This window comes from Notamacropus eugenii, chromosome 5, assembly GCF_028372415.1.
Source record: "Notamacropus eugenii isolate mMacEug1 chromosome 5, mMacEug1.pri_v2, whole genome shotgun sequence".
Taxonomy (NCBI): Eukaryota; Metazoa; Chordata; class Mammalia; order Diprotodontia; family Macropodidae; genus Notamacropus; species Notamacropus eugenii.
This window is the reverse complement of record NC_092876.1, coordinates 231,724,075-231,748,203: the sequence shown is the minus strand read 5'-3', so window position 1 is coordinate 231,748,203 and position 24,129 is coordinate 231,724,075. Positions and strand designations below refer to the sequence as shown.

General features: G+C 39.2%; 1 protein-coding gene across 1 annotated transcript in view; it reads right to left on the bottom strand.

Annotated features, from left to right (window-relative positions):
* Positions 1-22,594, bottom strand: part of MYO3B (myosin IIIB) — a 630,862-nt gene extending 608,268 nt beyond the window's left edge. Inside the window, exons 1-5 of the mRNA XM_072615711.1 lie at positions 22,551-22,594; positions 20,018-20,201; positions 19,077-19,211; positions 429-533; positions 6-105 (exon numbers count right to left, since the gene is read on the bottom strand). Of these exons, the coding sequence (XP_072471812.1) occupies positions 6-105; positions 429-533; positions 19,077-19,211; positions 20,018-20,201; positions 22,551-22,594 (568 nt within the window). The remainder of the gene's footprint in view (positions 1-5; positions 106-428; positions 534-19,076; positions 19,212-20,017; positions 20,202-22,550) is intronic.
* Positions 22,595-24,129: the final 1,535 nt, after the last annotated feature.

Here is a 24,129-nt window from a genome sequence, read left to right as displayed (position 1 = left end):
ATTACCAAAGTCAACGAGCTTAACTCCTCCTTCTGTTGTCAGAAGAATGTTGTTCCCCTTGACGTCACGGTGGATAATCCGGTTGTTATGCAAGTGCTGAAGACCCTGTATGTCAAAGCATCATCATCATCATGGCAGTCACCAAAGGAAAAAGACAATGAGCATGCTTATTTAAAAACAATTGCCCTGCTATTAAAAAAAATAGTCTAATGAAGACAATCTGTACTTGGACCAAACAACTATTTGTGGGGGATCACTTGGGAGACATCTCCTTTCCTTCTTTCCTCCTCCACTAACCGCCATAACCAACACCACTGTTGTATTTCCACACACTATAAGACTGTTGTATTTCCACAGCATATACATGAAAACCTGGATGGACAAGTTGCACTCTCTGCTCTCCTGATCCGTTTCATAGGCATCCTTACCAAAAGGGCTCCATACAAGATGTAGGAGATTACATCTTCGTCCAAGCGTTGACCACACTTCAGTAGGCCTTTGACAAGATCCGAGACAGACCCTCCATTACACAGCTGTGAGACAAAAGAAGGGTTAGGAAAAGAGGAAGGAGAAGGAGAGAGAAACAGCATGTACATACAAGAGAAAAACGAAGATCTTTTCATTATTTGCCAAACTTGTTTAGATTTTTAGAGTTTATTTGGTAAATCCTCAGCTCAGAAACCCCAGGTCAGACTAATTAGAAGTCAGCTTTGCATTGTACAGGCTGATCTAGTTTCCATAAGGGAACACTTTAATCAAGGTGATGATTTGTGACTGACAATTTATAACCAAAAAGATGACATGAAATATAACTGCAAGAGAAACATTTTTTTAAATGAGACATTATTTTGGAGTTGGGAGGGAAAGGCACATAAATTTATAGTCTCTGATAATTTAGGGGAGTATTTCAATATTTCCATCCTTGGTGAGTTGTGTCTTTAAAAAAATTTCCTCTTTTTTTGGTAATTAGGGAGAAGATGAGAAAAAGCTAGAAGAGGCAAGACTGATGCACTTGATAACTGGGAGGCAGCAAATTATAGTCATTTCAAACCTTCATTCTATCAGTGTTCCCACTGGCAGGCAATATAAACCTGGCAGCAGCCACATTTCTATGCTCAGTTTTGATGGCATGCGCTGCCAACAGTTTTGATGAAACATTCTGATCTAAAGGGGAAATAGCACCATGCTATGGTGGGTACCATATACCAAAATCTGGGTGAGGGTAAGAGAGGAACTCAATTAGGATGCACATAAAATTATTTTTATTTATAACATTAGTTCATCATTTTTAGACAGGACTTTTCAGATCTGCTTTCCCATCACCAGCCCCTCCTCCTCCTTCCTAACTGCTCCCCTAGCCTTCTATCTCTTTTATTTTCAAAGTTGTCATTGCATGCTATGATGACAACCATCACTTTATAGATCTGGGTTTGCCAAGTTGGCAACACCTGTAGAAACTATAGATTTTCTTCACTTGGGGCTAATATTTGTAATTTAGATAACTGCTAACAGGTATGGCTGTGGCTTTGAGGGGAAACTAGTTGGGCATTTAGTACCAAAAAAAAAGTAGAGATGAGCACATCTGCAGCTATTTATGTATTTTTCTATAAAACAGAACTATTTATTAAGCTAATACATTAGCAAATCATTAAGAACTAATAATGTTTACATTTTAATAAAGGATAATTGCATGTTTTTCAATTTTATTTGTTGTCTGGTCTCCTTTTCTGTCTTAAAACTTAAATTCCAATGGCTCACCATTACCTCTAGGATCAAATATAAACTTTATATTTGATCAGATATATATAAGGAATATAAAGTTCTTTAAACCTGACCTCAATCTACCTTTCCAGATTTATTAACGATGACTTCCCTTCATGTACTCCCAAGTCCAGCATCCTTACTGTTCATACACAGCACTTCAGCTGCAGCTAGGCCTTGGCCCTAGCTGTCCCTGTACCAGAAACGTACTCCGAGTCTCTCTTATCTCTTCTTAAATTTCCTTAGTCTTCTTCAAGACCCACTCAAGGGCCACCTTCTACAGGAAACCTTTTTTAAACCCCACAGCTGCTTTTATCTCCTCTTTCCCAATCCCTCCCCACAATTATCTTGTATTTATTTCAAATTAAAGAGTTTATAGTCTACTAGTTAGCAAACCAGTCTCAGAGTTAAGAAGAACTGGGTTCAAGTCCAATCTCTGACACATATTGACTATGTAACCTTGGGTAAATCACTTAAACTCTCAATACTCGATGATGATGATGATGATGATGATGATGATGATGATGGTGATGAAGATGATGATGATGATGACAACCATGTTGACAGCTAACTTCATTTAATACTTTAAGATTTGCAAAGTACTATGTATATGTGTGTATACATATGTATACATATATGTATGTGCATGTGTGTATATGTGCATACACATGTGTGTATGTGTATACATATATGTATGCGTATGCGTGTATGTATACATATATGTGTATATACAAAGGTGTGTGCGTACATGTATGTGTGTATACATATATGTATGCATGTGTATATAAAGGTGTATGTGCATATATGTATGTGTGTATATGTGTGTATATGTATGTACATGTGTGTATATATGTGTGTATACACATATATGTGTGTATATGTATGTCTGATACCTCTACCCTATACCAACAAAATCATAGATCTAGTCCAATATTTTATATGTAGTGTGTGTGTGTGTGTGTGTGTGTGTGTGTGTGTGTGTGTGTGTGTACAAACACATACTCTCTCCCCTGACAAAATAAAAGACTAGGAACCATTTCATTTCAATCTTGCAAATTAAAATGCTCAAAAGAAGAGGTAAGGGGAAGAGTATATTCTTAAATTTTTAGTTTACATTGGACATTAGCCAGGTAACTGTCAGATGTCATCTGGCTAATATTGAACATTAGCCAGTTGAATATCACTGGTAATAATATGTAGAATGATGCAGCATTGACAAATATCATCCAATCAAAAGAATAACTTCCCTTTAGAAATGCTAACTTTACCTCTTTGTAAGGAAGCCCTCTCTAGAAATCAGGAAATCTCAGAAAACTAGGTATGAGATAATTTCCATGAAGCTTCATCATAATTTCCACTTCCTAGAACACTTTCTTGCTACCTCTGAGATTTCCAGGATTTTATGTGCCATGTAAGAAAAAGTGAAAGAACCAAACAAATCAGTAGGCAAACCTGTTCTGTTCTGCAGATAATATATACATTTTCAGACCTTTCTGGGCCCAGTGCCTACATCTGACATCTTCCAGTGCATTCTATTAAGGAAGGGCAGGGAAACATCAAAATAAATATAAAATCTCAAGATGTAATAATTGCCCCATTCTACAAGTGAAATAAAAGCCTGAAATAATTAAATATCTTTAAAATACCTTAGTGAGAAAAGCAATCTTACTGACTACTCACCCCACCCCACTGTCCCCAAAAGGCTTGTAAGATGATCAATTACATTTACATAAAACAGCTGACATGAACGGAGGACAGCACTAAGTGCTATTCAGAACACAGGCCGGGACATGGGAAGTGGGGGGACCATTTCAATTGTTCTGCTTCCAAACTTTCATGTGTTATTCAATTGCAGAGGAATGGATTGTATCTGTACCGTACTATAAAAAAAATTCAAGTCTAAGTTTAAGATCCATTAATAATTTAGGTTATTTCTTTCACCTCTTTCTCTCCTTCCCTCCCAATAAAAGAGAAATAACTCACACAACTCTTTAAAGCTCTGGCACAGCTAGGTGATATGATGGATAGAGTGCTGAACCAGGAGTCAGGAAGCCCTGAGTTCAAATTCAGTTTCAAATACATGTTAGTTCTGTGACCCATGGTAAGTCATTTAACCTCAATTTGCCTCAGGTTCTTCATCTTCAAAATGCAAATAACATCCACCTCCCAGGGCTGTTGTAAAGATTAAGATATATTTGTAAAAGAGCCTAGCACATAGTTGGCACTATGTAAATATTAGCTATTATATATGTATGTAAGGTGGATTTTAGTTATTCTTTCTTAGAGTTTAGTTCACAGCATTCATGACCATAACAATCTCTGGCTCCCAGAAGCTAGATAATAATTCCCAGGCTCATGACTTATAAACATCTCCACCTTGCTTGCACAGTGTTATATAATGATAAATACTATAAACTTTTGAGTTCAGCTGCGACTGCACAGTGAGATATCGGGATGAGATAATGGAAAACCTGTGAGCTCAATGTTGACAAGATGCCTTCTTTGTCTGTTGCCCTATAAAGCAAGTGGGCACTGGTCAGTAAGTGGGGAATTTGTGATTTGGGTAATGCATATACCTGCCTCAACTGGCCCCCACTGAGGCTTAGAGAGCTTTTGGGGGGTGCACAAGCTGGAATGTTGTGCCTGTCTCGACTGACCCCATCAAGATACAGAGGTATTTGCTGCTGCTCCCTTTTGAGGGATCCTGTAGGAATGGGTGTTCCCATTATCAGAAACTCCCTTTGAGAAGATTAGACTATAATAAAGTAAGCTAGTTCATTTGACCCCATACTGTGACTCTGTTCCTGTCTTCCTGTCTGCCCAAATCAAGAATGAACCTATGAGAGTGTCTCTACCTGTCTTACACTGGCATAGTCAGTGTCACCTGTGTGTTTACCTGTGAAACAATCTATCCATATATATGTGTGTGCATATATGTATATACACATATACATACATGTATATACATATATATATGCATAGGCTATTATCTATATAATCTAGTAAACTTGTTTTTTAAAAAGCACCTAAGGATGGCCAGTATATCACACAGAATCAAAGAATGGTAGAACTATCTAATCTAGAAATATACATGGTTCCATGGAAATTATGTTAAGCAATTAGAGACTATATTATTTTAACCCTCTCAATTTACAGGTATGGATACAGAAAACTGGGGAAGTAATGGGAGTAACTAACCCAGGACCCAGGTCCTGTCTAACTAAACCTGGGGCCTTCCCATAATCTCCCATTTGAAGGTTCTTGCTGTTATATTTTCTCCACTCAAGACCTGGGAAAGAGATGATCACCCAGACAACTGCTGATACTCTGCACAGCCCTGAAAGGACTTGAGGGCACAGGATATCACAAGAATGAAGCCAGAGGGAAGACATAACCCTAGTACCTATGTGGGTATCAGTGACATCAGCAGAGTGATGTCTTGACTTGAAACGTGGACACCTGCTTGGGAAGAGAAAAAAAGAACCCAAGAACTGTGTTGAATAGGTCCCCATCAGAGGGGCTGGCTCCCTGGCTCTGACCCCATGGGTTGAACAGGTTGGAACCAGCTAGAGCAGATCTTGTGGTCTCTCTGGAAACTCCCTGGTGCTGCACATGTTGCCTACTGTTCTGACCAAATGTCAGCATTCCCGGAGCCTCCCCAGCTTTTTCTATGGACTTTCAGACTTTCGGCTATTTTGCAAAACAACTTAAATAGCAGCATGAAAAGTCTGTGCCTTCCAGGAGACTCCCTCCCTCCCTCTTGAAGTGTATTTAAACCCAGCTCCTTCTGTTCCTCCCAGGCACTCCAGTACTTCCATGATGCTTGTTCGGTACACCAAACTGTAAATCCTTCGCTTCAGTGAAAGACCCTTGTTGTTACTTTGGTATGATATCATCGTTCAGTCATGTCTGACTCTTCATGACCCTATGGACCCTACTCTCTCCATGGAGTTTTCTTGGCAAGCATTCTAGAGTGGTCAGCCATTTCATTCTCCAAACAGAGGTAAGTAATTTGTCTAGGATCACACAAATAGTAAGTTCTGAGGACCTGATTTGAACTCAGGTATTCTTGGCTCCAGAGCCAGCCAAACTCCAGTCCTTTTTCTCAGATTGACAACTACTTTATCCTATCCCGTCTTTCAGCTCCATGATAGCACCATCAGGAATGCGCAGGGCCCAGGTGGTCCTCATATGTAAGCAGACTAGGCAGTTATCTACACAGTCTCACACTGGGCCTTGAGTCAACAAGCTAAATAATTCCTTATCCAGAAAATGTCTCCTTTACCCCCTTTATCGAATCTTCTTCTGTGTTTTAAAATCCCACATTACTCTCTCCTTCAGACTTAAGCATTCTTAAAAACAAACGTGGGAGAGGGTATTTACACTTTTTCATATAATCTGTTTATCAGGTTATCTAGCCAGCTAATCACAGAGAGGAGTACCAACCCTCCCAATATGCACAATAACCCTCACAGGAGCTGACCACCCAGGTTACAGGAACATCAAGTAACTCCATTCATTAGTGTGTAAAATGTGCACCTGGTACTGACACAAAGGTCAAAATGTGTCCTTTGTTCCCATAGTAGCAAGTGTAGGAAATGCTTTTAGCCAGATAGCTCAGGAACCTTTCAAATAAACATTAAAAATAAGTACTTGTACCGTCCTCTACTCCCAATATGAGTGTAGTCTCCCTTGCCCTACAGTGATTGGGGATACCAGGGAGTAATGAATGATCCAGGGCCTAACTGAGGAGATTCTGGAGAATGGGGACAGGGGAAGAAGGGGGTGGACAGTCCCCTCCTCTTCCCTCTCCCTCACAGGGTCTGAACTGAGCAGGAAGAAATACATGCACCAACTTTCCATAGATCATAGATTTAGACCTGAAAGGGACCATTTTACAGATGAGGAAACTGAGGCCTAGGGAGGTTAAGTGACTTGCCCAAGGTCACATAGAGAGGGTCAGAGGTGGAATTTGAACCCAGACCCTCTGACTTCAGAGCCAGTGTTCTTCCTACTATAAATTTCTTTAAGTCCTTGAAGTAAAAGAATGGTCTTTCTTCAAACACAGACATGACAGCATTTTCATTATCACAGCCCAGGTGCTCACCTATATGAGGCACACCACAGAACAATTCACAGTCTTGCTCTTAAAACTATACAGGGAGGAAACATAAATGAAATGCTATGTTATGGCCAAAGCATCCCTGGAATTTTTTCTCCAAACCACATTGTAGCATCTTGCCTGCCCTACTTTGAAAACAGCCCATCCTGCAGCAGAGCCCTAAGTCAGCAATACACCACATCCAGCAAGCTGACCTATAAACTTTTTTTTCCGTACCTCCAGAGCCCATATAAGAATTAAGAGCACCCAGGTGGACACCATGATCAACACTCAGCTGCAGACCAGAGAACAATGGGAGGCTCTCATTACGCAGGTGTGTTCTGTTTGCTTAAGTGTCAGAGTTTGAGGGTCTGCCTGCCTGCCTGCCTTCCAGGGAATCTCCCAAACATACAATTAAACTGCTCCGAGCCCCTTTGGGGGAAGGTGTCCATGGAAGTTGACAATTCCACCACAGACCTCTGAAAATTCAGGGGATGGGCTACTCAGCGCCCAGCCCTAGCCAGAGAAGAGAAATGCTGGCTGACACTGCTTAACAAAAAAGGATGAATCACCTTGGGAGGCACACCAGGGAGCTATCTATAAATGCATAAAATAAAATAGCCCCCTTGGAGTTGGGGGGAGGAAGAGAGGAGGCAACCAAGCCTCCTCCTCCACCCCTGAAGCTTGAAAAAGTGGCAGCCGCTTCATTCCCTCCCACACAGCTGACAATCTGTTTCAGAGCAAGGAGTGTGCTTCCATTCCCAGAGTCCTCCCTGTGCTCTCATCATCATCAGAATGATGTGGCTGCTTAGAGAATCTTGAATTTAATGAGCATTATTCTTTGCCTAGACCCAAGAGAAATTGAAAAAAAATCATTAACTCTCCACATCAAATTTTTTAAAACACTCATAGGAGAATTCTGAAGGCCCCAGGTGGAAACCTGAAGACTTTGCCATCATAGCATATGACTTTGTAGCCGTGGGATATCCTTTCAAGTAAAATATATACATATATTTGGATCCCAACAATTTTCCTTTAAGGTCCATTCCCCCTACCACAACCATTGCCATCACCACCACCACCAAAAACTGGCAAACAGAAGATTTCATAGAACTAAAACTGAAGGAATCCCAGAGATCTCTTAGTCCCATAATTTTACAGATGAGGAAACTGACACCCAGAGAAGTTAATTAACAGAGCTGAACCTAGGTCCTTGGACTCCAGAACAAGTGATTTCCCCTCTACCTTGCTACTTTTCAGTACCTTCTTTCCTAAGGCTTTCACTACTGGCATCACTCCCACGTGCCTGGATTATTCCTCATCTTGGACCCAGGATTCCCACTCTCTTCTACTATGGTCCACCACAGGGATCTCCTGTCTCACATAGTCCTCCAAATCTTTCCCGGCTCACTTTCCCTCAGTCAAAACTACCCTGTCCTCTTTACCATTTTAACCTAGACCGCCTAAGTTAATGACTTGAAAATCTGATAAACAAATGTACTATGATGACAATGGCTAAGGTGACAACGGCTTACTGCATTTCTCTCCCAAGTTACATTTTTGCGTCTTACATGTGATTTTCAATGTTTTAAACAGAAGTAACTAAAATGTGAATTTGGGGCACTGGAAGATGAAGACATTGGGTCAGAGAAGTCTTTTGGAGTTATTCCTGTACATTCTAGACTCATCCTTATCTAGACCTTATCTTAAAGCACTGAGAAAAACTTTGGGAAAACTCTGGATTTTAAAATATATTAATTCTTTATTATGTGTAGAAATATGGGGAATTCTTTTGAAATTCCAGTCTCATTTCTTCCTGCCTCAAACATTATTTTCAGATTGAATGCTGAATACTTACCTAAAGGCTCTGATTGGAGAAAATTCATATTTTATAGCCTTCAAAATTCTCCTTCCATTGAAATTTTAAAAAGAAAACAACTGTACTGGCTTTACTAGAGCAAAAATCAAATATTTTTCTGGGCAGTAAGATTTTCATGAAGATATAACTTCTTCTCACTACATTTCATTTAGATGGTTTCCCATCATAGAACTTATAGATCTTTCCCTGAGTTTTTTTCAGATTTAATATTCATTGAGCATAAAACTTATCCACCAATTTTTCCACAGCATATTGCTTATGAATGTGTTTTCCCTTCATCTCCCAAATGAAATAGCTGTCTATCACAGGAGGGCTCTTTGTTTGTTTGTTTTGTTAACAATTGGCAATGCATTTTTGAAATGACATTTTTATTTGCTTTTGTTTTTTGAGTTGAGGTGATTTAAGGTGCCTTTTGATAAGATTTTTCCATCCTCTAGAACTGTTCCATAGGATAACCTCTCATCTGGCACTGCATATAAATGAGTAAAGGGAAGAAGAGAGAGTGTGGTAGTAGCAAAGCCAATGTAAATCTCACTTCAATATTCTGAATGAGCAGTAGAATATTCAACAGAACACAACTTTCCTTTGTGAGATGTTTTTCACACACCCTCTCCTAAAATGCATGGCTGGACTAAAACGCAAGGGAAGAGAAATTTTAAAAGTACGGTTTGGACTGGTACTGTTTGTAGAACTGATCGATTGGTCAATCAATCAAGTATTTATTGCTTACTGTGAACCAGGTCTGCACAACCGGCTGACCACTTACAGATGGCAGGCACACCAAAGGATTTCAGAGGGCCCATAAAAATATAGAGGATGTTTTCCTCTACATTTTTCGCAGGCCCCCCCAAAATCCTTTGGCTGGTCACAGGTTGTGCAGGCCTGCTGTGGACCATGCGCTAATGATAAAAAGGAAAGGCAAAAAATAGACCCTGGTCTCAAGGAGCTTATATTCTAGGTGAGGAAACAATATGGACATAAATAGTTTTATGCTAGATACACAGAGTAGATAGGCCACCTTAGAGGGAAAGACACTAGCAGCTAGGGGAAAGCCTCTTGCAGAAGGTGGCATTTGAGCTGAGTCTTAAAGGTAGCCAGGGATTCTAAGAGATGAAGATGAGGAGTTGAGACCATTCCAGGCATGGGATACAATCAAAGAAACCTGGAAAGATAGGAATAGTCCAAGTTGTGGAAAGGTTTAAATGTCAGAGTAGTCTATATTTGATACTAGGGGTAATAGGGAGCCATTTTCCTAGGGTTGCATCTGAGGGGAGGGAATCACTATGGAGGCTGAGTGGAACAAGACAGGAAGGAGGAGAGATTTGAGGCAGGGAGATTAACTTCAATAGTCCAGGTGAGAGGTAACAAGAGCCTTAAGTAGAATGATGGCTATGGGAGTGGGAAAAGGGGGATATATATGAGTAACATGAAGTAGAAACGACAAGATTTGGTGAGTAATTGAAAAACTGAAGAATTAGATATGTAATTAGGTGAATGGAAGTAAGAAGCCAATGATGACACTGAGGTTTCAAACCTGGGTGGTTGGAACAATGGTAGTGCCTTTGACAGCAACAGGGAAGGTCAGAAGAGGGATAGATAGCTGCTTGTTGGGGATTTTGTGATGGAGATTCCTCTTCTAGTGGAGACTGGACTTAGGGCCTCTGGGAGCCTTCACAAATGCTCTATGTCCGGAAAGCAGAGAGGCAGATATGCATCTCTTATAGAAGGTCCACAAAATATTTCCATGATCATTGGGGAGATCAAATTGGGGAGCAAAAGTCAGAGCTATCTAGGATATTAAGGAATCATAAGGAGAAAAGTTCCAGCTATAAGGTGACAGTTTCGTGAATTCATTAAAGGCTATGAGATGGAAGTAGGGAAGAAAAAAGTATATGTTCTGAGGGGAGTTGTGAAGTAAGCTGAGTTTGTATTTTCACCCTCCTCCCACCATCTTTTAAAAATTAGCATTAAAAATAATATTACATGTACTTTGTTATAAAGCACTTTATACATATTACCTCATTTGAGAGGAACATACATCTAGGATTAGGAGGGACCTTTAGAGGTCCTCTAATCTACTTCCCTCATCTGCAGATGAGGACATTAGGCCAAGAGAAGTTGAGTGGTTTGTCAAAGGTCACGGAGCAAGTAAATGGAGGGATTTGAATCCCCATTTCTCTGACTCCAAATCCATCCAGTAACTGTCCAGGACACTACTACCATTCCAACCAACCAGATTTGAAACCTCAGTGTCATCGCTGACTCCTCACTCTCATTCATCTTACGTATGTAGGTAGTTAAAAAATCTTGTCATCTTTGCCTCCACAACATTACTCATAGAGGTGTCCTTTCTCCATTCATGTCATGCTGTCTATACCTCCCTTTGAGACAGATAGTGCAAGTATTGTTCATCTCATTTGGTAAATGAGGTTGAAATAGATGAGGTGATTTGTCCAAGGTCACAAATCTGGGAAGTTTATTGCCCTATTGCTCCCCATGCCACCAGATGTTCAGGAATCTCAAGCTGCCTCTTGACTTCCCAGGACCCTTCTCCCCCACAAGGTCAGGAACCATTCCAATTTCTTCTTTCCCATCAAAACATTTATCTTCTGACCACTTTTCTTAGAATCTGCCTTGCTCCTCAACTAAAAAAATGGTCAAAGTATGGGCAGTTTTCAGATGAAGAAATCAAAGCTATCTATAATCATACACAACTATCAGATTGGCCAATATGGCAGAAAAGGAAAATGATAAATGGAGGGGATGTGAGAAAATTGGGATACTAATGCACTGTTGCTAGAGTTGTAAGCTTATCCAGCTATTCTAGGGAGTAATTCAGAACTATGTCCAAAGAGCTATAAATCTATGCATACCCTCTGACCAAGCAATAACACTACTAGGTCTGTATCTCAAAGAGATTTTTAAAAGGGGGGGTGGGGGAGAAAGGACCTATATATACAAAAACATTTATTGTAGCTCTTTCTGTGGTGGCAAAGAATTGGAAATCGAGGAGATGCCCATCAATTGAGGAATGGTTGAACAAGTCATGGCATATGAATGTAATTGAATACTATTGTGCTATAAGAAATGACAAGAAAGATGTTTTCAGAAAAAGCTGGAAAGACTGACATGAACTGATACAAAGTGAAGTGAGCAGAACCAGGAGAACATTGTACACAATAATAGCAACACTGTATGATGATCAGCTATTAATGACTTAGCTATTTTCAGCAATGCAATGATCTAAAACAATCCCAACTGACTCATGATAAAAAAAAAAAATGCTATCCACCTCCAGAAAAAGAACTGATAGAGTTTGAATGAAAGTCAAAGCATACTAGTTTTCATTTTATTTTTTTCATGTTTCTGGTCTATGTTTTCTTTCACAACATAACTAATATGGAAATGTTTTGCATGATTGCACATATATAACCTATATCAAATTGCACGCCATCTCAGGGTGGGTTTGGAAGGAAGGAAGAGTAGAGAAAGGAAAGGGGAGAATTTAGAACTCAAAATTTAAAAAAAAATGCTAAAAATTGTTCTTACATGTAATTGGGAAAAAATTACTTTTAAAAAAGAATCCTCCTGGCTACTATGTGATGAGTTTAATAACCCATGTGTTTTCCCTCCCAGATTAGAAATACCTTAACCCAGTTAAGATAGGTGACTCCTTTTGAGGACCCATACAGAATGACTTTACTTAGCATATTTAATACTTGGGAATCTATTATTCATTAGTGTGAGGACTCTTCCTCACTCCCACAGACTCCAACCTCATAGCAGTCCTTATTCAGAAGGTTGTCAAGAGGCTATACACAAGACATAAAATTATCTTTGTGAGCCACCATAATTGAAATGTTCACAGCCCCCACCCCCACTCCCCACAGTGAACTTTCCGGTAATGAATCCAAAGGAGTGACATTAGAAATTTCAAGCATTTGACAGGTCAGTAAGGAGACAATTTGGGTCGGGTAACCATCAACTTTTGATGAAATAAAAGATTTTGGTTAAGTAGAAGCCTAGAAATAAAGATTTTGTTTAAGCAGAAGCCAAGAGTGAGTTTTGACTGGCTTTAAGAGGAAAAGAAGCAGCATGGTCTGGGGACTAGAGAGATGACTTTGGGATCAGAGAGGCCTTAGTTCATGTCCCACTCCTGACACATCTGCTGTGTGGCCCTTGTTCACTTCTTGGTGCCTTAGTCAATTCTCTAAGTCTATGAGTTATAGAGAGGGAGCCAATCTACACTGGTAGAGGGAATTTCTTCCTCTGAAAGAATCCTATAGTGATGAAATCACAGGTCCAGTCCCTATTTCCGTCCACACTCCTAAGAAGAAAAGAAGTCATCGTGATCCCAAATGATAATTTATTAGACATAACAGCAGCATCTGGACATGTCAGAATTTCAGGTTAGCAGAATAAATTTCCTATCTCCCTGGCATCATCAACAATGTATCTGAAAGGTGACCAAAACTTGAGGGAATTATATATTTGAAAGGAAGAACAAGTGGTACATAATAGATTTGCAGTTTCATATGCAATATTTTTATTACACTATGTTATGGAAATGCTTGTTTTATTCCATATATTAAAAATAAATAAACTTTAAATGGAGAGAAATTAAAATTTCAGATAATTAAGCAAAGAAAGATCTAGAAACTCTAGATTCAATAATGCCTTTCAACCTATAGAGGAGAATTACTATTTTAGGGATTTATAGTGTATGTGGTCACTGGGCACTTGTTCAGTGTCCTGTACTTGCAGGGAGAAACAGCAATGGGCTGCTACCCACCTTAAGGGGGCTTAGTCACTCTTCCTTGGGGAGTTCTACTAACGCTGTACATATGACAAATCATGAGTTTAAACCCTCATCTCTACCACAAATGGAGTCATTCAGTCAGTCAACAAGCATTGATTAGGAACTTATGTGCCAGGCACTGAGCTAAGCTCTGGGGATTCAAAGAAAAGCAAAGATAGTTTCCTACTCTAAGGAGACAGACAACAGGCAAACCATTATGTTTACACAACACATATACACAGTAAATTAGAGACAGTCTTAGAAGGAAAGCTCTTGAATTAAGCAAGATCAAAAAAGGGTTCTTGTAGAAGATAGGATTTTAGATGAGACTTGAAGGAAGTCAGGGAAGGCAAGAATCAGAGACGAGGGAGGACAGACAGTGAAGAAACCCGGAGTCAGGAGATGGAGTGTCTTGTAAGAGGAAAGGCAAAGAGGCTAGTGTTGCTGGATTGTACAGTACATGGAGGGGATTAAAGTATAAGAAGACTTGAAAGGTTGGAAAGGGCCAGATTATGAAGGGCTTTAAAAGCTAAAAAGAGGATGATTTATATTTGATTCTAGAAGTAAAAGGAAGAGACTGGAGTTTATTGGATGGGGAAAGAGGATGTGGTGTGGCCAGATCTGTACTTAATGAAGATCTCTGCAAGCTGTGTGGAGGATGGACTAGAGCAGAGAAAGACTTGAGGCAGGGAAAGACAAGAAAGTGGACTGATTCCAGGCATACCCAAATGGTGACAGACTTTAGTGTATGATAAAGCAGTATAGCATATAGAAAAATTTGAGCTGGAAGTAAAGAAACCCAAGTTAGAGATTTAAGTCTGTCATTAACTGGCTATGAGAAATTAAACAAGTAAATTAGCCTCACAGTTCACTCATCAATGAGGAGGTTAGATTAGCTGATTTCTAAAGACCCTTACAGCTCTGAATAATATTAGCCTATGACTCATTCTGTAATTCTATATGAAATCACAGCCATTGAAGAGACTATAGCTAGCAATCTAGCAAATGACCTGTATGACTTAATTGCAGCAAAGAAAGGACCCCAGAACTTCCCACTGATTATGCCAGCAAGTCTGGCTCATCCAAACAACAACTTTTATGCAGTCATAAGTCCTAAGGATATTATTTCGCTGGGGTGCATGCATAATTCAGTGTGTCTGGGCAGCCTAATTATCTGACTTTTAACATGAGACAATGAGTGGGGTAGAATTTGTCTAGGGATCAGCACACACTTTTAAGCTGCTTCTCATTGTACACAGGCACAGGTAGCCTTTTGAGAGATATGCAACCTATATTTGTAAGGGTCACCATTTGGTCACTATCCTTAACAAGCAGCATTCATTTGGGAATTGATTTAGTAAACACATCTCCACTGGCTAGTCTGATCACATTTACAAGAAGGTCTGACCACCAGGCTCAAGCAGAAACAAAGGTGCCTGAAAATTCCTCAGTTTGAGTAGCAGAAACTAGGAAATTCTAAAAAGGCATCTTCCCTACATTATCTTTTCAGGAGTCCAGAATAAACAAGCAAAAGTTTAGACTTACTGATCAATGACTTAAACCTTCCAGTGCAAAAGTATGGACAACTACTGAATCCTTAACTCCAGAAATGATATTTTCCAATGGAGGGGGGTGGTGAATAGAACTTTTTTTTTTAAGTTACATTTTGAGGGTAAAAATAAAGCTTCAGGACATAGGAGGATAGGATATGAATGTTTTAATGTAAACTAATTAGTCAACCAAATAGTCATCAACCCCTGAACATCCCAGTTTGGAAGGGGAAGATCATTAATGGGACAGAAATGGCAAAGCCTCTTTTCCTTCAAGCTGTTCATCCCTCAGAGCTCACATCTGCCTCTCACAAAGTCAATCTATACAATAACACAGCCAATTAGTGTAGTTCTTAGGCCTGTATAAAATCAAATGACAGGGGCAGAGCCAAGATGGTAGAGTAGAAAGACGCACATACTCTAGCTCTTCCCCCACAGCCCATAAAATGCCTCTAAAAAATGACTCTAAAGAAGCAGAAGCCACAAAACAACAGAGTGAAAGGTAGCCTGGAAAGCCAACAAGAAAGGTCTATCACACAGGGCACAGAGCAGAGCACAGCCCACGAACCCCAACCCAGCCCTGGTCACTTGGCACTGGCAGGAACAGGACCAGAACACACCTCGGGAATGGAATCCCCAGCAGCAGCTTTGGTTCTCAGGTCTCTCTACTCACAAATACCAAAAAAAGTTTCAAAGGTCAGTGAGAAAGTCTTTTCTTCTGGGTGAGAAGGGAACATGGTGGGGCCCTGCTAGCAGCAGGTTGCTGCAGTGGCAGCAACCATATTTGGAGCCCTCTAAAGCCCCTGGGGGAACTGAGCAGCCAATCTGAATCTCAGCCCTGAGCCAGGCCCTGGGGTGAGGCTGAGGAGGGAATTCTACTACTGGCAGATGCTGAACAGAAAAGATTTGGTTGCTACCAGACCAGTGAGCAGGCCAGGAAAGGAGTAAACTCCTCTCCCTTGATTGTGCATCTTAGAGAAACTGAGAATGTACAGATCCCCAGAGTATACCCTTCTCTTGACAAAGGACTCAAAAGTCAAGTAACTGGCTGGAAAAATGCCCAAAAAAGGGAAAAAAATAAGACTACAGTAGGTTACTTTCTTGGTGAACAGGTATTTTCTTCCATCCTTTCAGATGAGGAAGAACAATGCTTACCATCAGAGGCCTCCAAAATAAATATGCAATGGTCTCAGACCATGGAAGAGCTCAAAAAGGATTTTGAAAATCAAGTAAGAGAGGTAGAGGAAAAAATGGGAAGAGAAATGAGAGCAATGCAAGAAAATCATGAAAAACGAGTCAACAGCTTGCTAAAGGAGATCTAAAAAATGCTGCAGAAAATAAAACCTTTAAAAATAGGCTAACTCAATTGACAAAAGAGGTCCAAAGAGGCAATGAGGAGAAGAATGCTTTGAAAAGCAGAATTAGCCAAATGGAAAAGGAGGTTCAAAAGCTCACTGAAGAAAATAGTTCTTTAAAAATCAGAATGGAGTAGATGGAAGTTAATGATTTTATGAGACACCAATAAATTACAAAACAAACCCAAAAGAATGAAAAAAGAGAACACAATATGAAATATCTCATTGGAAAAACAACTGACTTGGAAAATAGATCTAGAAGAGATAATTTTAAAATTATGGGACTACCTGAAAGCCATAATCAAAAAAAGAGTCTAGACATCATCTTTCATGAAATTGTCAAGGAAAACTGCCCTGATATTCTAGAGCCAGAGGGCAAAATAAATATTGAAACAATCCACTCATCATCTCCTGAAAGAGATCCAAAAAGAGAGACTCCTAGAAACATTGTAGCCAAATTCCAGAGTTCTCAGGTCAAGGAGAAAATATTGCAAGCAGCTAGAAAGAAAAAATTCAAGCATTGAGGAAATGCAATCAGGATAACACAAGATCTAGCAGCTTCTACATTAAGTGATCAAAGGATGTGGAATATGATATTCCAGAAGTCAAAGGAACTAGGATTAAAACCAAGAATCACTTACCCAGCAAAACTGAAGTAATACTTCAAGGAAAAAAATGGTCATTCAATGAAATAGAGGACTTTCAAGCATTCTTTATGAAAAGACCAGAACTGAATAGAAAATTTGACTTTCAAACACAAGAATCAAGAGAAGCATGAAAAGGTAAACAGGAAAGAGAAATCATAAGGGACTTTCTATAGTTGAACTGTTTACATTCCTACATGGAAAGATAATATTTGTAATTTTTGAGACTTTTCTCAATATTTGGGTAGTTCAAGGGATTATACACACACACACACACACTCACATATACACACATATGTAGACAGAGAGCACAGGGTGAGTTGAATAAGAAGGGATAATACCAAAAAAAACAAAATTAAGGGGTTAAAGAGGAATATATTGGGAGGAAAAAGGGAGAAATGGAATGGGGCAAATTACCTCTCATAAAAGAGGCAAAAAAAAAGCTTTTTCAATGGAGGAGAGAAGGGAGGAGGTAAGAGAGAAAAAGTGAAGCTTACTCCCTTCACATTTGGCTTGAGGAGGGAATAACCTGCTCATTCAATTTGGAATAAAAATCTATCTTACACTACAAGAAAGTAGGGGAGAAGGGAAAAAGTGGGATGATAGAAGGGAGGGCAAATGGGAAGAGGGAGTAATTAGGGAGTAATGCTCTCTGTCTATATATATGTGTGTATGTGTGTGTGAGTGTGTGTGTGTGTGTGTGTGTGTGTGTGTGTGTGTGTGTGTGTATAATCCCTCCAACTACCCAGCACTTTTGGGGAGGGACAACGTCAAAAGAGAGAACAGAATAAATGGGGGGCAGGATAGGGTGGAGGGAAATATAGTTAGCCTTATACAACATAACTATTATGGAAATCTTTTGCAGAACAGCCTATATTGAATTGCTTGCCTTCTCAGTGGGGAAGGGTGGGTAGGGAGGAAGGGAAAGAAGTTGGAACTCCAAGTTTTAGGAATGAATGTTGAGAATTGTTTTTGCATGCAACTGGGAAACAGGAAATACAAGGAATGGGGTATAGAAATCAACCTTGCCCTAGAAGAAAAGAGAGAAGATGGGGATAAGGAAAGGGAGGGTGTGATAGAAGAGAGCGTATATCAAGGGAAGGGGTATTCAGAATGCAAGGCATTATGGGGTGGGGGAGGGGAGAGATGGAGAAAAATTTGGAATTCAAAATACTGTGGAAGTGAATGTTGAAAACTAAAAATAGATAAACATTTTTTTAAAAATTGACAAAAAAATTTAAAAATATTTTTAAAAAATCAGATGACAGAACTAAAAGGAATGATGAGCCTAAAGGGGAAATTAGGCACTCTGCCTTTCCCATTTCAATTTTCTTCCAAGAACCTCCAGTACTTCCCATGTGTGGCTTATATTTGTGGCCTGAAAATAGGCATTAGTCTAGAAGCCCAAGGTCTAAAAATATCCAAGTGGAGCTAAAGAAAATTTGACCATTAGTCAAAAATAATGGAGAAATTCTTCCCCTGTATCCAGACACTAATAATCTTTTATCTTAACCACATGGAGGGGAAGGAAAAGACTGGTACAAAACTAATACATGTGAATGAAACCAAGGCAATTTTTGCAGTTTAAATGGAATTTGAGTTATCAAGTTTGTGAAAGTGAGATTGCTATCCACATTTTCCAAGGTTTTGGAGGAAAAGTGTCTTTGCTAGTCAAAAGCCATTCCTTTCTGCTATTATACATCCTGGTTTAGAAACAAGAAGAATTCCAAGACTTGAAGACCAAGGTAGGCAAATGTTCTAAGCTGCACGAAGTACTTTTATACACAGAAGGGGAATGACTTAGTTATTTTTTTGAAGATCCCTGGGCTTCATAAGGGTCTATTAGAGAAAGGACAATAAGTACAAATGATTGTCCAAATGGTCACTGCAAAACATTTCGAAGAGAAAATATCTGATTCCTCATAAGTTGAATGTTAACATCACTGGTGTTAGTGCCTATTATCTCTAGCTTCAGAGTGCCTTCTTACCTCTAGGACCAGCCATAGCTGTCCGCCCACATGTTGATCAGCTTTATAAAACATTCCATAAAACTTTACCACATTTGGATGGTTGGGAAGAAATTGTAAAATGTTGTACTCTGCCTCAATCTCTTCATCCATATCCTAAATAGAAAGAAAAAGCATATGTTGGATCAAGTCCATCTCTCCAAGGAGAGAAGACAAATTTGTCATCGAAGACAAATAAATACTTAATGAAGTATATCTGCACAATAATTTGAATGTTGCTATCATAGCAATGTCTCCAAAACATTTTGGCTTAAAAATATGCAAGCATTTAAGTCCTGACTAAGAATCACCCATCATCATGGACGATTCTATTTTTCCTCTGAGATTATTTTTAAACTATTATCAATGCAGTCAGATGCTTAGGTCCAAGAGGCCTAATGCAGGACAAGATACACATAACTTCATTATGCACAAAGCAGGCCACATTATATCCTTGGTGCCTAGTACACAGCAACACAAAAAAAAGGTTCAATTTTCTTCACCCTGCTGAGGGAGAAAATAAGCACACTTATTATTCTTTTATGCTGTCAACTGAATATGTCTGAATGTTTTGAGTTGGGGTCATTTTGCAATTACACTGCCACTATCCAATAACCCAGGAGTGCCACAAGTCAGTCTTTCAAAAAGAATGATTTCAAAAGGTAAGAATCCAGGTGTACCATCTCGACAATAGCAGCAAGAGAGCTGTCAATAAGATAAAAACCAGGGAAATTTCTAGCCATGTCTCTTTCTCTTAGTTGTGATTACAACTCATTACCCTTTTTAAAATGCTTTCAAATCCCTGCTGGGTTTCAGGAAAGTGTGTACCTTTACAAAGGGCCAGGAAATAAGTGGAAACTTCAGTGAGCATTAAAAAAAGGAAAAAAACCCACCATGTGATTGCTGTTGCTAATTTTACTTACACTGATTGGATCCAGGATTTTTACAGCTGCAGGGCTCCCATCTTTCTTATTTGTTACTTTATAGACTTTTCCATATGTGCCTTTCCCGATGGTCTCTATAATCTCCCACGTGTCTGAGGGATCAGGAAGTGACTCAAGTCCAAGCATGCTGGGACTGTATTGAAATAATCCATACAGAGGTTTCCTGGTGAGGAGGAAAATTTGTCATCTTGGTGGATTAGAGAACATTCTTTTATATAACAGGATGTTTCACAATAATAGTAACAAGAGTCATTTCAGTCTATGTCCAACTCTTCATGACCCCATTTGTGGTTTTCTTGGGAAAGATACTGGAGTGGTTGGCCATTTCTTTCTCCAACTCGTTTTACAGATGAAGAAACTGAAGCAAACAGGGTTAAGTGACTTATCTAGGGTCACACAGCTAGTAAGTGTCTGAGGCCAAATTTGAACTCAGATCTCCCTGACTCCAGACCCAGCACCCTCTCCACTGTGACACCTAGCTGTACCAATAATAATAAGAACTAGCATTTCTATGATGCTTTAAAGTTCACCAAAAAATATACATATGTTATCTTAATCTACTCATCAGAATACTGCATTTTGGTTAGGTTTGGTTTAGTTTTGTATCTGAGCTGAGAAAAGACATAGAAGTTGCTATAAGGAATAGAAGCAGGAGGAGGAGAGAATGAGAAGCAAAACTGAGGCATTTCCTCCACTAAGAAGACAAAAAGAATGAAGATATCACTCACACACACACACATACACACACACATGCACACACACACACATCTTTGCAGCCTTCCCTGTCTCCCTCTATCTCTCTATATCTCTTACTCATGCATACATGCATACACATGTGCATATAAAAATCTGCCTCCTTCCCTATCTCTCCCTCTAGCTCCCTTGCTCTCTTGCACAGAAATATACACACACGCGCACACACACACACACACACGCACGCACTCTTCAAGGGAGAATAAGAGGAAACAAGGAGGAATACATCAACCACGACTTGATTCTGGTTTAATGCCATAGTTAACTTAGGAAAAGAAAAGCAGGATGTAAGAGAAAGATGATTAGATCTGGAGCGAAATGATATGTTCATATTCGAGCTCTGCCACATACTCAGTTCAATTCAATAAACATTTATTAAGCACCTACTATGTGCTAGTCACTGTGTTAAGCACGAGAGATACAAAAAGAGGGTCGGGAAATCCCAGTTTCTGCTCTCCTTGGGCAAGTCACCTAACTATATCTTTGTTTGGTTTTTCTCATCTGAAAATGAGAGGATTGAACTGGGTGACAGGATGCCTTCTTCCTCCAAATCTACAAACCTGTGCTCCCTGAGATATAATGAGTCTGGAAACTAACTTCAGGTCATAGGCTCTATGACCTTTGATATTTACAGGTTGCTGGACCCCAGGCCAAATTTGGGCTAAAGGTCAGGGAAATAAGTCCCAGATCTCTACTGAAAAACCTACAGAGATATATAGGAAAAGGATATACAAAGGGAGATGACAGTCCAGTACCCAACACTGCAGCTTCCTAGGAATTACAGCAAAGGGGTTAATGGTGAACAGCAAACTCCTAGCCTTTTCACTAAGAGGCTCTTGTCATGAGATTAAAGTCCCACAAAAGCCAAACCATCAGCACCTGTGCCTGGCAGTAGTGCAAAGCTCACCCCCAGCTAGTCCCACACTAAGACCACTAGGCTCTGGGATGATATGGAGCTCAGTGACTGGGCTTCCAAGCTCCCTCTGCTAGGATATCAAAGAAGAGGGACCATCAGTCTCCAACAGCAGATTCTAAAGAGCTAAACCAGTTGTTTTTTGTTGTTGTTGGATTTTCATTACCCAAAGGGAGCATTTCTGTTTCATGCTGTGTAGTTTCGATTTGAACTTCCAAGTCTAAATATATTCTGTCTCAAGGCCTTCCAAATCTTAGCCTTTTGACACAGGACAGGCTTCTACTTACCCTCTCTATTGTCTTCACCTATTCTGCTAAGAAAATTACAAAGCCTAGAAGATTAACATTAAACACACTTGACATCATTTTAATTTATGAAACCTTACTTGCACTTTAAAAAAATCTATAACTTAACCAGCAACTACATCTTGGTCTCTTTGTATTGCATTAAAGCAAACAAATAAACAAAACCAGTCGTTCTCATAGGATCATTCTGAAGAAAAAAGCAAAAAGAATCCTCTCCAATTTGATTATTCAGCTACCTTTCCAAAGCACATTCGGCATTTCCCATCACTGTCTCCCCATTGTATACTGTCTGATAGGAAACACCTTATGCAAGAATTAGGAAAAAGACATATCCCCATCTATAAAATATTGATAATGATAATATCTACCTCAGAGGGTAATTGTGAGGTTCAAATGAAGTCACAGAATTATTGATTTATTAATTTAGAACTCGATAGTATTTTTTAAAATGAACGGCATCGCTAACTGACGATTATGAACAACCCCTCTGGACCTTGCTTCTTATTTTTTGAACCTTGCCACAGTGCAATTGCCTCTATACCTGACAAATGCAGCCTCCCCTGCAACCTCCTCACTCTGGTTCATGGTTTCACTGTACCAGACCCAGGGCCTCCATTTTGAGGAGGGTCCCATTTTCTTCTGATTTTTTGGATTTCAACACTACATCCTCACACAGCACCAAACAAGTCATTCTACCTGCTTTCAACTCAACCATCACAGATATGAAAATGTTTTGTAACCTGTTTTGTCTACAAAGTGCTACACATAAAGTATGATTTTTGTTATATAATTAAGCACCAAAACAAGTACTATAGACAAAAAGTGCTATGAGAGTTCAGAGAAATAATAATAATTCCTAACATTTATATAGTACTTTCAGTACTTAACATATATTATCTCATTTACATATTTTGGATATTTATAATCATATATGTATATATTTTGATGTACATATGATATACGTATTTTACATATAATCTCATTTTATCATCACAACCCTGAAATAAGGTGAGTACTGTTATTATCCTTATTTTAAAGATAAGGAAACTAAACTTCTTCAGAGGTTAAGTTACTTGCCCAGGATCACACAGTTAGTAAGAATCTGAGGCAAGACTTGAATTTTGGTCTTGCATCCTAGTTGTGTTTGCATCTCATCCTTCTCATCTGACTCAGAGTAGCTGAGGTAGGACTCATGGACCCATTTTAGAAATTATGCTTGTCTTGCTCTAGCCAAGGATGACATTAGCTTTTCCTGTGAACAGGCAGACTCATACTCATTTTGTAGTCTACTAAAAACTCCAAATTCCATGCATGAATTGTTGTTTAGCCAAGTCTTCCCCATCCAACATTTGTGAAAGTTAATATCTAAAATTCAAATGTAGAACTTGACATTTATCACAATCTTGTCCTACATTCTTGGATCACCTATTGGGGAAGTCATCTTCCATGCCCAGAATGCAGTCTCGATCTCTGCCCAATTTTTGAAATGCCTCTCTTCATTCGGTGCTCAACTCAATGCCACCTCCTTTTGGAAGCTTTCCTGATTGTCTATGTAAGAGTGATTTCTCCTTCCTCAAGATTCCCTAGATCACTTTGTCAAGTGTTATCTTTTGCCCCATCACACTCTCCCTTGTATCACATTTATTTTTAGATCTAACTCATACTCCCTAGTTGACTATAAATTCTTTTTCTTAACTATAAATTCTTAAAGTACTTTCTTATTTTTCAACTTTATGTTTCCAGAATCTAGCACAGTGTCTTGCACTTAGCAGGGGTTTAACAAATGTTTGCACAGTGATATAATGGTTGTATGAATGAAGGAACATTAAACTGGGAGTCAAAAGACCTTCCTTCTAGTCCCGGCTTTGACACATGCAAACTGTGTGGTCTCAGTTACTTCATCGGTAAAATGAAAATAATAACTTTCAAAGTTGTCTTAAGGAAAGTGCTTTAAATCATGAAGTGCTTTGTAAATGTTAATTGTTATAATTTTCAATAAATAATAAAAGTACTTTACCAAGAGCATAGTAAACGTGAATTCAAAGTTCATATTTTCCAACATGAGATAATACTTATAATTCATTTTTTCAGCCAAATGGAAAAGATTTAAAGTGTGTAAA